The sequence below is a fragment of the Aegilops tauschii genome, chromosome 3 (genome assembly GCF_002575655.3).
Source record: "Aegilops tauschii subsp. strangulata cultivar AL8/78 chromosome 3, Aet v6.0, whole genome shotgun sequence".
Lineage (NCBI taxonomy): Eukaryota > Viridiplantae > Streptophyta > Magnoliopsida > Poales > Poaceae > Aegilops > Aegilops tauschii.
This window is the reverse complement of record NC_053037.3, coordinates 43,302,290-43,315,518: the sequence shown is the minus strand read 5'-3', so window position 1 is coordinate 43,315,518 and position 13,229 is coordinate 43,302,290. Positions and strand designations below refer to the sequence as shown.

Here is a 13,229-nt window from a genome sequence, read left to right as displayed (position 1 = left end):
GGACAAATCAGGTCGGGTTGCCTAATGGCTATAAATAGCCCACCCCCTACACCATAAATTGGTGGCTGCTCAGAGTTAGTGCACGGAGCAACCCACCTCCGAAGCTTTTGAGAGAGAGAAATCCTTGCGAGGACAAAGCCCAAACACCCAGAGCCAAAGAGTGTTAGGCATCACTGAAGTCTTTCTGTCCGCGTGACCTGAAGACTTGTTACACTTGAGGACTGTGAATCCTCCATCCGGTTAGGCGTCACGTTCTGAGCATCCAAGAGTCATTGTGGATCGCCTGTGAACGAAGTCTGTAAAGGTTTGGAAGTCTACTTTGAAGACTTACCAGAGTGATTGGGCGAGGACTGGGTGTCCTTAGCTCAAAGGGAATAAGGTGAAGACACGGTCTTCTGAGTTAAATCTCAGCCTCCCTAACCAGACGTACAGTTGTCACAGCAACTGGAACCGATCCAACAAATCCTTGTCCTCATCAAGTGACTGGTTCTATCTTCTCCCTCTCTTTACTTACAGTTTGTCTTTGTGAAGTCATTGCCTGCCTGTGTTACCTGTTTTGACTTCACTGTGTGACTTCTATCGTTGATTGGCTTCATACTATCTTCCATCCTGATCTTTACTACCTAGCTGCTATTAGTCTTCGTGCTTTCACTTCATTGAATACTTGACTATGGCTGGCCTAGTGTAGTCTACCTTCCGCTGCATGTCAATAGGTTCATTTCTATTGTTTGTCTTCGAAACTCCCATGTTTTGAAGACGTTCATAAAAATCGCCTATTCACCCCCCTCTAGTCGATAACTAGCACTTTCAGATGCGTCTGTTGAATCAATTCCGCCGTTGTATCCCCTCCTCTTCCTCTTCCCAGACCCACCGATTTCATACCCAATGCCGCTCCGCGTGTGCGCCTTAACCTGCCGCCGACGCCTCATCTTGACCGTTAGTACGATAATTGTCTTTGGCACGGCAATATCAAACACATGCCTATATACACCAGGATGCTTGCGCATATCCATAATTGATTGGTACTCACAGGGAAAAACAATAACTACAAAAAACATTATATTAAGTCTCACATAAAATTATATTATGTACCTAACTTTTGTAATAGTTGTACATGTTATAGTTTGTGTATGACAAAACAATACAAACGTTAAAGTCAGGTCTACAATTACCAACACGATCACACAATTAACAAGTTAAATTTGAATTTTCAGTGCAAAGTTTTGTTTTGAAGTAAGTGCAAAGGGTTTGAGCGTGAAGCAAGTGGCTTGAAAAAAATAATTACAGGATCACTATCTATTTATACATATGCAGCATAAAAAAAATAGTTGAGTTCCCTATGTATTAGCCATGAATTGTTTACGTTGTCATAATTTTCTTTGTGAAATGGCCGTTAAATTGCCTACTAATACACATATTATTGTTTCATGCAATTAGCATAGGATAAATCCACTCAGACTCCAAGGGCATCACACGCAAGTAACAACCAAATCTACTGTTTTACAATTGTCTCAACCAAGCAGAAGTTCACATCAATTTTCTCATAGCTCACGGCTCACTATACCTTTTTCAGAATCCACAACACAACCAAATACAAGATTTAACAAACCTCTTGATTATGTTTCAGATAGTTTGTGCACTCTGGTACGTGGATCTCGACCTGCGATTCGCGAATGATGTTCTTTTTTTGGGCGCGCAACATGTTTGCGGAGCAGATAATATTCGACTAACATAGGGGTAGTCAAATCCTAAAGAAAGAAAGAAAGAAAAAACATAGGGGTAGTCAAGAAAACAATAAATAGACCAACTACGCAGATTTGACATTAGAGGACCGAATATAACGTGTCATACGTGTACAGCCTGATGACCGTACACACGCACGCGTCTCATTTTCTCAAGATTTTGTTGGGGTACATACAACAAAAGGTTTTATTCCTGCCCCAAAAGCCGAGCTGATGAACCGACTCGGGGAGAGGGAGAGAGGGTCTTCTGCTTCCTCCCCTCCGCCTCCGACTCCGACTCCTCCCCCAAATTCGGCCGCACTCATCCAATCCATCGATCCCGCCGCCCCGTCCCCGTCCCCGTCCCCTCCTCTTCCTCTCCCCTGACCCACCAACCCGCGCCCAACGCCCCGCCCGCGCGCCCGTGCCCTAGACCCCTCGCCGCCGCCTCGGACCCCCCGCCTCCCGCCGGCGGCGCCGTTCCCCTTCCTCCCCGCCGCCGACTCTTCCCCCGCTGGGTTTGAGGTACGAGCTGGCCTGACATACGCGAGTTCTTGCTTTGCCTTCCCGGCACGCCGCCTAGATCCGCCTGAAGAAGAAGCCCTTTCTTTTCTTTTCTTTTGGGGTTCGAATTCAGCTGAACCCACCCACCAGGTTGGTTAACCCTCTTCCGTGCCCGCGCCTAGGTGAATTGATCGACTGCCAAGGCGGATTCTTCCGTACTGATTCACAATGGCGGAGGAGGACGACGACCAGCGCCTGCTGCACAGCCTCGGCGTCACCTCCGCCAACATCGACGACATCGAGAGGAAGATCCTGTCGCAGGCAAGAATCCATCCCTCATCCGTCCATCCATCCATTCCTTTTCTTCCCGTGCACAACAAAACCAGTAGCAGTTTCTCACAGGGAGAGCCTGTTCGTACGCCTTCTCATGCCTGCCGCGTTTCATTTCCTTTTGCAGGCGAAAACCGACCCGAAGAAGGGCGACGCCGAGACGCCGGGGCCGACCGCCACCGGTGACCAGGAGAGTAGCCTGACAACGCCTCAAGATGATGCTCAGGCCAAACTGCACCAGAAACTGCGCTCCGTGCAGCTTGAGATCGACGCTGTGGCTTCCACGCTCGGAGGGGCTAAACAAGCTGCTGGAAAGAAAAGCGGCGGCGGTGGCTCGGGTAGCGCTGATGCTGAGGATAATAAGAAGAAGAAGAAGGAGAAGGTGAAGGAGGAGGAGAATGCTGATGAAGACGCCCCTCGTGGAGGAGCCCTCCAGCAGGCGCTTGCCGCTGAGCGGCTCAGGAGCCTCAAGAGGGCTAAGGTGCAGATTCAGCGAGAGATATTGCAGTCGGGACCTGGCCCGTCCGGGTCGGGCAACCAAAAAGACAAGATGCTGGCAATGCTGGTCGAAGACGAGCCGAGGCGGAAGAAGTCACTGAAGCCGCCTGGTGGGCCTAAGAAGAAGTCGCCGACGCGTCGGTTGAAAACCGTCACCTACGATGATGACGACGACTTCGACACAGTGCTCGATGGAGCTTCTGCGGGGTTCATGGAGACTGTGAGTTATTAGCCTAACTAGCACTAGGGGCTCTCATATTCTGTACTTATTGTTGTGTTACTCTGCCTCCTGATGCTACATTCTGTTTTGTAGGAAAGGGAAGAGCTGATAAGGAAGGGTTTGCTGACACCGTTTCACAAGTTGAAGGGCTTTGAGAAGCGCGTTGAACGCCCTGGAACTTCTAGCAGGCAAAATGGCTCTGCAGAACAAGCCGAGGAAACCATTGAAGCTTCCAGCATTGCTAAAGTTGCTCAGGCAATGCAGAACATGGCACAAAGCCGCCCAACTACCAAATTGCTTGATGCGGAGTTCTTGCCTAAGCTGGAAGCACCGACTGCTCCGTTTCAAAGGCTTGGAGTACCTCTAAAACGCCCTGGCCTTCCCAGTTCAGATGAGCGGAAAAACAAAAGGCTAAAGAGTAAGACCAAGAGACCGTTGCCTGGCAAGAAATGGATGAAAGCCAATTCAAAGAAGGAGACATTATTGGATGGTATGCCAAGGCTTCTTCAGCCTTCAGAGCTTTTTTGCTTTAGTGTTATTCTATGCACATTGAAAATGCAGTCAGGTTTCTTTATTTGCTACTACTTTGTACCAAGATACCTCAGTGAACTTACCATGTCTGGTTTCTGCAGTTGCAGATGAGGATGTGGGAGATGCAGCCGCATCAGCTTCTGTGTCTGAGAATGAAGATGAGGTAATAGAAGGTTCTGATGGGTTACCTCCAGTCATCCTTGAAGGTGGTTTAAGAATTCCTGGCTCAGTTTACACACAGCTGTTTGACTACCAAAAAGTGGGAGTGCAGTGGTTATGGGAGTTACATTGTCAAAGGGCTGGTGGAATAATTGGCGATGAAATGGGCTTAGGAAAGACCGTGCAGGTCTTATCATTTCTTGGTGCTTTGCATGACAGTGGTATGTACAAGCCTAGTATTGTTATCTGTCCTGTGACCCTTTTGCAACAGTGGCGAAGGGAGGCCAGTAAGTGGTATCCAAAATTCAAAGTTGAGATCTTACATGATTCTGCAAACAGTTCAAGTAAAAAGGGCAAGAGATACAGTGATTCTGAGAGTGATGTTTCTTGGGATAGCGACCAGGAAGAGGTTACACGTATGAAGCCTGCACAAAAGTGGGATGACTTGATTTCACGTGTTGTAAATTCAGGGTCAGGTTTGCTTCTGACTACATACGAGCAGCTAAGAATCATACGGGAGAAGTTGCTTGATGTAGAATGGGGATATGCTGTATTGGATGAGGGTCACCGCATAAGGAATCCTAATGCCGAAGTAACTCTCGTGTGCAAGCAATTGCAGACTGTGCACAGGATAATTATGACAGGGGCGCCTATCCAGAATAAACTTTCGGAACTGTGGTCTCTCTTTGATTTTGTGTTCCCTGGGAAATTAGGAGTCCTTCCAGTGTTTGAGACCGAGTTCTCAGTTCCAATTACTGTCGGTGGGTATGCTAATGCAACACCATTGCAAGTGTCCACAGCGTACAGATGTGCTGTTGTCCTGCGTGACTTGATCATGCCATATCTTCTTAGGAGAATGAAAGCTGATGTCAATGCACAGCTTCCCAAGAAAACAGAGCAGGTTCTTTTCTGTAGTTTAACTCAAGAGCAACGTGCTACTTATCGTGCATTCCTTGCTAGTTCAGAGGTGGAGCAAATATTTGATGGTAACAGAAACTCCCTTTACGGGATAGATGTCCTAAGGAAGATATGTAATCATCCTGATCTTCTTGAGAGAGAACAAGCCGCTCAGAATCCTGACTATGGGAATATTGAAAGAAGTGGGAAGATGAAAGTGGTTGAGCAAGTACTTAAAGTCTGGAAAGATCAAGGCCATCGTGTTCTTCTTTTTGCTCAGACCCAACAGATGCTTGACATTTTGGAAAACTTCTTGACTGCCCGCGACTACCAATATCGTAGAATGGATGGACTTACACCTCCAAAGCAAAGAATGGCACTCATTGATGAGTTCAATAATACAGATGAAATTTTCATTTTCATTCTGACAACAAAAGTTGGTGGATTGGGTACGAATTTGACTGGTGCAAACAGGGTTATAATATTCGATCCTGACTGGAACCCTTCGACAGACATGCAGGTATAGTCCATGTGAAATTTTGCCTGCCCTGTATATAATTCTGCACCTACCACCTTTTAACCTTTGCAGATGCATTGTCATTTGATAAAATTACATTAAGGTTTCATTATCTTACCTTTTGGATTTGGAAGAGATGGTTGACATCCAAAAATGGATGCCGATGAGTACATGGTAGATAAAATAATTTTAAGGCGTCCTCTGTTGAAATAGCAGCAAAGATATTCTCCTGTTGTTTTATGTCCTAGGACAAGTGATCACGCTAACCTGATTAAACTTTCGGTGGACTAGGCCAGGGAACGAGCATGGCGAATTGGGCAAAAAAGAGATGTGACAGTTTACAGGTTGATCACACGTGGGACGATAGAGGAGAAAGTCTACCATCGACAGATATACAAGCATTTTCTCACAAACAAAGTACTGAAAAACCCTCAGCAAAGGAGGTTCTTTAAAGCCAGAGACATGAAAGATTTATTCACATTGCAAGATGATGACAAGAATGGTTCAACTGAAACATCAAACATTTTTGGCCAACTGTCTGAAGATGTGAACATCGGTGCTCCAGATGGCGAGGAGCGAGGCGAGCGACCTTCAGCTTTACCGACCAGCGCAGAGGCTGAACCATCTGTTGATGGAGATGGGAAATCAGACCTTAGATCTGACCAAGCGGATGAAGAATCCAACATTTTGAAGAGTCTTTTTGATGGCCAGGGCGTTCATGTAAGTAATTTGTGCTGATCCCGCCCTCTGTTCTTTAGTTTTTCTGTTCAATATTTTGTAAATAACCCTCAATTTTGTACTTGCACAGAGTGCTATAAATCATGATGCCATAATGAGTGCTAACGACGATCAGAAGCTGCGGCTAGAAGCAGAGGCTTCACAGGTGGCACAAAGGGCAGCCGAGGCTTTACGCCAATCACGGATGCTCAGAAGCCGTGATGATTTTGCTGTTCCCACATGGACAGGAAGAGCTGGTGCTGCCGGGGCACCGACCTCTGTCCGCAGGAAATTTGGGTCAACACTCAACACCCAGCTGGTCAGTTCTTCGCAGCCATCAGAAGGTTCAAGCAGCAGCAGCAGGGTTCAAAGTCTTCAGGTGGGCGCTCTACATGGCAAAGCACTGTCCTCCGCCGAGCTTTTGGCTAAGATGTGTGGAACGCGAGAGGGGGCAGCTTCAGATGCACTGGAACATCAACTCAGCCTGGGCTCCACTTCCAACCAGAGACCAGGCTCGACAGAGAACGGACGCACATCTAACTCTTCTTCTAGCAGGAACATGATTGTGCAGCCTGAGGTCCTGATCCGCCAGTTGTGCACCTTCATACAACAGAATGGTGGCTCCGCCAGCTCGACGAGCTTGACGGAACATTTCAAGAACCGCATACAGCCCAAGGATATGCTGGTGTTCAAGAACCTGCTGAAGGAGATAGCAACCTTGCAAAGGGGCGCAGGCGGCGCGACGTGGGTGCTGAAACCCGAGTACGGGTAAATTTGCAGCTGTAGTTCATGGGCGCAAATTTTTGATTAGGAGTAGATTCTCTCATAAAATTCATTTAGATAGGATGTTGATACAGAGATTGATAGTTTTCTCTTAAATCCTTCGTTTGGCTGACAGATACAGTACTTTTCTTTTGCATGGAAGAGATGGCACAGAAATATTAATTAGGTCACGGGTTCTTTTTCTCCCCAGTTAAATTAGTGGTTTTCAGAAGCCCTTGCCTTTTATCCTGTTTTGGTGTACATGTTTACTGGGAAACAGACTGCAATCTGAATTTACAAATATTGCTTTCTGTCTCCGTGCTTCTACTTTTCTTATAATATTTGTATGCGTCGTTCTGTTTCTGTTTGGGCGCGGTGTGGTCACTTTTCTTGCATTTATGGTGGTTTCAAATATACTTTTATGTATCATACATTACTCCAGATGCAATTGCTAGGCATCGATTATGCGGGGGCTTTATTCAAGCAAACAATTGTTGTGAATATTTATTTTTGCACTCTCTTTTTCCAGTCGTCTGTTAATATATTTCCCTTGTAGTATTGCTTTCAGGATTTTTTCTCTCCAGATTTCTAGAAGACGATGTCGATTTTGAGCTGAAACTAGACTAGTTCTGGTTCTTATTATGAAAGTATTACTCTGGCGTATCTCTGAATTCTGGGTTGTGGTAAATGATTGTTGTGAATAATTATTTTCGCGCTCTCTTTTCCCCCTCATCTGTATATATATTTCCCTCGTAGTATGCCTTCAGGATTTTCGTTTTTCAGATTTCTGGAAGATGATATGCATTTTGAGTTGAAACTACAGGGTTCTTATGATGAAAGTAATACTCTGGTGTACTATCTCTGAAATTCTGGTTGGTGGAGGTGGTGTATCTTGAGATCAAACTGAATTTGCAGTTTCTGGTTGTGCAGAGGCAGAGCTACTTGTTAAGTCATTTTCGCAAGTTGCTGAACTCTAATTGATATCCTAGGACTGTTTCAGTTTCATCCACAAGCAAAACATTGAATAGAGGAGTGAAACTTTCATTCCAGAAGCAAACAATTCTATGGGTCTGCATCACGGTGATGCAGAGGTCGAGGTGACCCCCTTCTTGAAAAAAAGCAAAACAATTTGATGGCTGTGTGGGGAAGAAAACAATCCTAAAAATGCAGTAGAATTAATGCTGGGAAACGAACTAAACGCACCTGAAACATGTATACACATTAGCAAAGAGGTACTTCAAACATTTGTGGCGCTCTCACCATTGTGATAACTTCAATAGCTGTACTCTAGTTGCATCAACAGGTATTGGATAAATATATAGCATGGTGAAATCAGCTCGGAAGAAATATCAAAGTGTACTCATGGGAATGGCAAGTAAATTTTTCCTACTCAGATCCATTGCAAAAACAACAAAGTGTCAAGCAGCAAAAGGGAAAAGGGTTAATGAGTTTTGCGCACTATCAGGAAACCCACTGCTCGCATCTGTTTTTGCTGAACCATGGGACGAAAACCTGATAGCATCGTAGCGTAAAGAATGAAAGGTAATAGCTTATTACAATTCCAGAGCTTGGGAGGAAAAAAAGATAAGAATTCAGGTGCACAAATTAAGCAGTGGTAGAAGCTCTTAGTGGCCGCCATTCATCAGCTGCAGGGTGCAGACAGATAATAGTTGAAGCGAAGATCGATGGAGGAGGAGGTTGCTTGAAAAGGAAGTGTAGTAGGTACTCCACTAATTGTCTTGACGACAATTAGTTAATTTGCTTCTGCTTCCTGCAAATAGAGCTCATACATATAAGTGTAAAAAAAATGATATATTGGAGATATTGGGCACATACATCTCCCAGTTTTGTTTGGTGAGAGAGACAGGATGTATGTAAAACTCAGCTAGAAGCATGCATGTACTTACCCTATCTCAGGACTTCAAGGTTAGGACGGTTGGGATGTTGGTTGGCTGCGAGCTCCAGCGCAACCACAGCTTCGTCCTCATTCTCTTGAGGTGCACCTGGACGGAAGTGAGCTTTCACTTTGTGGAGTGAATGGAGGTTTTCCCAGCTACCGAACTCAAACACAAAGCTGCTGTCACGCTTCAACTGATCCACTTCGAGATAACAGTAATCAAGGGATTCAAGGCTCGGCATCGCTCCCTCCAGAAACCTCAGCGGTGCAGGTGTACTGAAGTACCTCAACTTGGGGAATAACCCCCCCATGACGTCTGGGAGAAAGTCCTGCGACTCGCTCAACCCCAGAAACATATCAGTCAACCGTAGAGTAACGAGCTCTGGGAAACTCCCAAGGATCTCCATATCCCGCGCCTTCACTTCCTTCAGATTGAACCATAAACTGGTGAGGTTCTGAACAAGTGACGGGTTTATCCACACCGGCAACATGTCCTTCTCCGTTCTTAGCCTGAATTCACGGAGCTGTCGAGGTGGCACATAACCTTCCCACCCTTGGGGTCCAATACTCACATAACCCCCAAAGTAAATGTCCAGAATTTGGATCTCTTTCAGTTTGCCAAGAGACTTCACCAGAGCTTTCACCTGGCTATCATCCGAGCCTTTGTAAGGCCCAACGCTAAGGTCGAGATTCCTCAGCATCGTCAGCTTGCGCAGCTCTACTACAAACTCAGGAGACCAAGTGTCAAATCTCAACTGTAGATCTTCCAATGATGTTAGGTTCCCCAGCAAATGCATCCCAACTATTCCTTCAGCGACTACAAAATGCAAGCGCTTGAGTTGCCTTAACAGAGCAAAACTTTGTGGCAATTCTTTTATCCTAGTATCCTCCAAGTCCAGTGTCTGCAAAAACTTCAGATTCCCTATTTTTTCAGGTACCTTATCTATTCTCCACAATCCTAGGTACCTCAAATGGAGTAAACTCCCAAGATGGTCCAAATGATAACTGCCATCTCCACTAGAACTACAATCTTCCATATCTAGGACACGTAAAGCTCCAAAACTTGTAAGTGATGGCATCACATGAACATCACATCCGATGGCACTGAATGACCTCAATTGTGGGGTGCACATGTTAGCCAGAGAGTCATCCTGCTCCAAGACTATCTTTTGGATGGCTAACCTACGAGCATTACTTTGGCAAGATATCCTTTGATCATTAACATCCCATACCCTAACAAAATTCTCTTCATTTGACAATAGACATATCATATCAAGCACAAGATCATGGACACGACAACCAGTCACGAAACATGAGCCATAACCGCCCCAGATGGGTTGTATCATACTTCTATTCACCAGCTCACTGAAGTATCTCTCTCCAAGCTCATATTGCCTTATCCCCGGTTCCTCCTTGATAAAACCTTCTGCTGACCACTTCCAGATCAAAGTTTCTTTTTTGATTGTGTAGTCTTCTGGATACATGCTTAGATACAACAAACAAGGTCTCAGGTAATAGGGTAGATCATAATAGCTAAATAGCAGTATCTTTCTTGTATTGTCTACAACTTGGTTTTTTCCGTGCCCAAAACCAATTGAGTCATAGACCTTAGACCAATCCTCTTTCTCTTTACCATCTAATAAACTAGCTATTGTAAGGATAGCTAATGGTACACCACCGCATCTCTGTATAATCTTTTCAGATATCTCAACCGGATGATCAAAAGGGCATTTGCTTCTACCACCATATAATCTCATATACAATAATTTTTCAGAGTTGCCGGGAGAAAGTGGCTTTAGCTGGTAAGCCTCACCGGACTTTCTGGCTACTTCGAAACTACGGGTAGTTGTGATTATTTTACTTCCACAGTTACTATCCTTGAAAGCACAACTGATTATTTCCCATGCTTCTGCGTCCCATATATCATCAATAACAATAAAGTACCTATCCACATCAGATCACCATAGGCATGAAATTAGTAATTAGGACTTGTGCAGAATACATGTATTAAAAAATATGGTAGCTATATGGAAGGCCATCCAAAAATTGCAGTACTATTCTTTCTACAACAATTAACATATAAGCAAATAAATCAAAGGAATATGGCTACTACTGCAAGATAAATATATATTGACATGTGTTAGTTTACCAATGTTATCTTACTGGTTGGAACTCTAGTTCTGGTTAATTTCATTTCAAAATAAATAATTTCTCTTGTGATATCAAATTTAGTTTCAAAATCTAAGTTTAAACTCATGTTTAGTCTACATAATTTTCATGACCCATATGATACAGACATGAAAAGATTAAAACAGAAGGTATTTTGTAATCTAAAAATACATTAGAATCAATACTTACTATCCAAATTGTACTCAAGACACAACTCAAAGACAATAATCCAGTTGCTCCTAATTCGTGTCTTCAATATACTCAAGACAAAGCTATGTATGCGGAATTGATGATACATATGCACTAATAACAAAAAGATGAATGACAATTCTTTTGTATTTAATTTGGGTGACATCCATGTCAACACGTGATCACTTATTTCCATAATTTGATCATATTTTGGGTGCTCAATACAGTTATTAGTGATGGCATTGAGCTATATTTCCTGAATGTCAATGCATACAAACTTGAAGTTATTATCTGAGATAAAATAAACTCCAGTCATAGGTGGTTGGTGCGTACCTCTTATTCTCAAGTAATTCTTGGAGTTCTACTATGAGCTGCTTTTCATCCAACATTTGTGCATTGGATTTCTTGTATACTTCCTTGTCAAGATCAAGGAAAATGTCCCTGAGAACTTTCTTCACATCAGGTTTCTGACCCACCGAAACAAAAGCCTTGAGCATGAATTTTTCTTGAAGTCCCTGATGCACAACTTTGGCAACAGTTGTTTTGCCAAGTCCTCCAATTCCATAAATGGAGAGAATCTTCAATTGTTGCTCAGGCACATCCCCATCCCCATCCATGAGCTTCTTAATTATCTCGTCCCTTGCCGCATCGATGCCAACAAGCTCTGTCTCCTTTTTGAACAGAGCCACCAGGCGAGGGTCAACGGTAGTTGGGGCTGCAGCTAGATTAGCAACCGCATCATTGACCCCGTACCTGTCACGCCTATCGGCCACCTCCCTGACTTGGAGCCTGATGCCTTTAATCTTCTTCGCAATCTTACGGCGAGTCTTGCCCTTGGGGAGCAAGTTCCCCATCTTCTTCAGGAGCTCCTTGAGCTTATTCGAGTTGGCGGCGGGCTCGGAGCCTTCGACGCTTGCCAGGAAGCTGTCAACAACATCCTCCATGACGTATGACAGCTCCCTGACCTCGTCGGCCCAGATCTTCACCTGCCTGTCAAGCTGGTGCCGCGGTACATCCGCCACCTTGCGGAGTGCTTCGTGCATGCTCGGAAGCTCTTTGGTGAGGAACTCCACGTCTTGCTTCACACCCTTCTGAAGCTTGTACTCCTCGTTGAGGAGCTGGAAGAGCTTGGGGATGAGGGCGCCCATGGCCCCCGTCACCACCTGCATAGCTGGAGGTTGGAGGAGTGGATCTGGAAGTGCGTAGTTTGTTGGGAGTATGACCAGTGCGAGCTAATGGAAACTGGGTGTGCATCTATCTATCTATGTACTCATAGTCATAGATAGACTGGGTGTGCTAATGGAAACAGCTGTGTGTACTGTGTAGTAGGTAGGCAGTGTATATTCCATGCAACCCCCGAGGATAGATCTAGCGTAATTTGCGGTTTTAGCAGACTCTTCAACAAAAAGGTCGACACTCAGCACATGGAAGTTGCCCGTTGGGACTATGTACTGAATGTAGTATAAGAGCAAATACAATAGTGGGCTTATAGCCTGCTTACATGGCTTTTTTGCTTATGCGAAAAAGAAAGATGAGAAAAAGTAAGGAAGGTGGGCTCTCATGCAAGAGCCTAGCTATATACATATTTCAAGACAAATGCAATAAATGTGAAGAGAGAGAAAGAGAGAGATAGAAAAAGTATTAGTATAACAGCCAACCTTATAGCCTGCATTATTGTATGAGTGCATATAAATAATGGCTATAGATGACATGACGACTTCTTATAGCCATCAATGGCTACATTATTAATCATGCTCTAAATATATGTGACTGTATCTTGACTGCTTTGCACCGCTGGGCCGATGTCGGGGAAATAAAATAACCTAAGTCTTGCCGGCCGGCTCACAAGCTGATGTGGAATGGCTCAAAATACTAATTAGTACTACTCGAAAGACTGACTGGCCGGCGAGTGGGTTCAGATCTGGCCTTGGTACTGATAAAAGTGGTGTCAAGACTCAAGAACCAGACATGAACGAGATGCAAGAAAACCTAAAATACTGTTCACAAGACAGCCTAGTAGCCCGTAGTTTAAGTACTCGGCTGAAACAATGTAAAAATTGCTCTCTCCGGCATGAAATGCTAAGCTCACAATGAACTGTTGGGCTATTGAGGAACGGA

At 44.6% G+C, this 13,229-nt stretch overlaps 2 protein-coding genes across 3 annotated transcripts; one reads left to right on the top strand and one right to left on the bottom strand.

Annotated features, from left to right (window-relative positions):
* The first annotated feature begins 1,937 nt into the window (after window positions 1-1,937).
* LOC109777890 (DNA excision repair protein CSB) lies at window positions 1,938-7,167 on the top strand. Of its 2 annotated transcripts, none has more exons than XM_073509955.1 (7): window positions 1,938-2,246; window positions 2,408-2,546; window positions 2,683-3,273; window positions 3,367-3,763; window positions 3,906-5,380; window positions 5,669-6,097; window positions 6,186-7,167. In XM_073509955.1, the coding sequence occupies exons 2-7, from the start codon at window positions 2,454-2,456 to the stop codon at window positions 6,864-6,866; spliced, it is 3,666 nt and encodes a 1,221-aa protein (XP_073366056.1). In that variant the 5' UTR covers window positions 1,938-2,246; window positions 2,408-2,453; the 3' UTR covers window positions 6,867-7,167. The 2 variants fall into 2 exon arrangements, with proteins under 2 accessions (XP_073366056.1, XP_073366057.1); XM_073509956.1 differs by having other exon boundaries at window positions 1,959-2,246; window positions 2,359-2,546.
* A 1,116-nt stretch (window positions 7,168-8,283) lies between these two features.
* LOC109777892 (disease resistance protein Pik-2) lies at window positions 8,284-12,408 on the bottom strand. The gene is made up of 3 exons (XM_020336444.4): window positions 11,445-12,408; window positions 8,764-10,697; window positions 8,284-8,627 (listed from the first exon to the last, which is right to left on the bottom strand). The coding sequence occupies exons 1-2, from the start codon at window positions 12,278-12,280 to the stop codon at window positions 8,765-8,767; spliced, it is 2,769 nt and encodes a 922-aa protein (XP_020192033.1). The 5' UTR covers window positions 12,281-12,408; the 3' UTR covers window positions 8,284-8,627; window position 8,764.
* Between the last annotated feature and the right edge of the window lie 821 nt (window positions 12,409-13,229).

Coding starts and splice junctions, on each gene's coding strand:
- LOC109777890 (XM_073509955.1), top strand. CDS start 2,454: ATGGCGGAGGAGGACGACGACCAGCGCCTGCTGCACAGCCTCGGCGTC. Junction 3,274..3,366: donor CTGCGGGGTTCATGGAGACT/GTGAGTTATTAG, acceptor TCTGTTTTGTAG/GAAAGGGAAGAGCTGATAAG. Junction 3,764..3,905: donor GAAGGAGACATTATTGGATG/GTATGCCAAGGC, acceptor TGGTTTCTGCAG/TTGCAGATGAGGATGTGGGA.
- LOC109777892 (XM_020336444.4), bottom strand. CDS start 12,280: ATGCAGGTGGTGACGGGGGCCATGGGCGCCCTCATCCCCAAGCTCTTC. Junction 10,698..11,444: donor GAATTACTTGAGAATAAGAG/GTACGCACCAAC, acceptor TGATGTGGATAG/GTACTTTATTGTTATTGATG.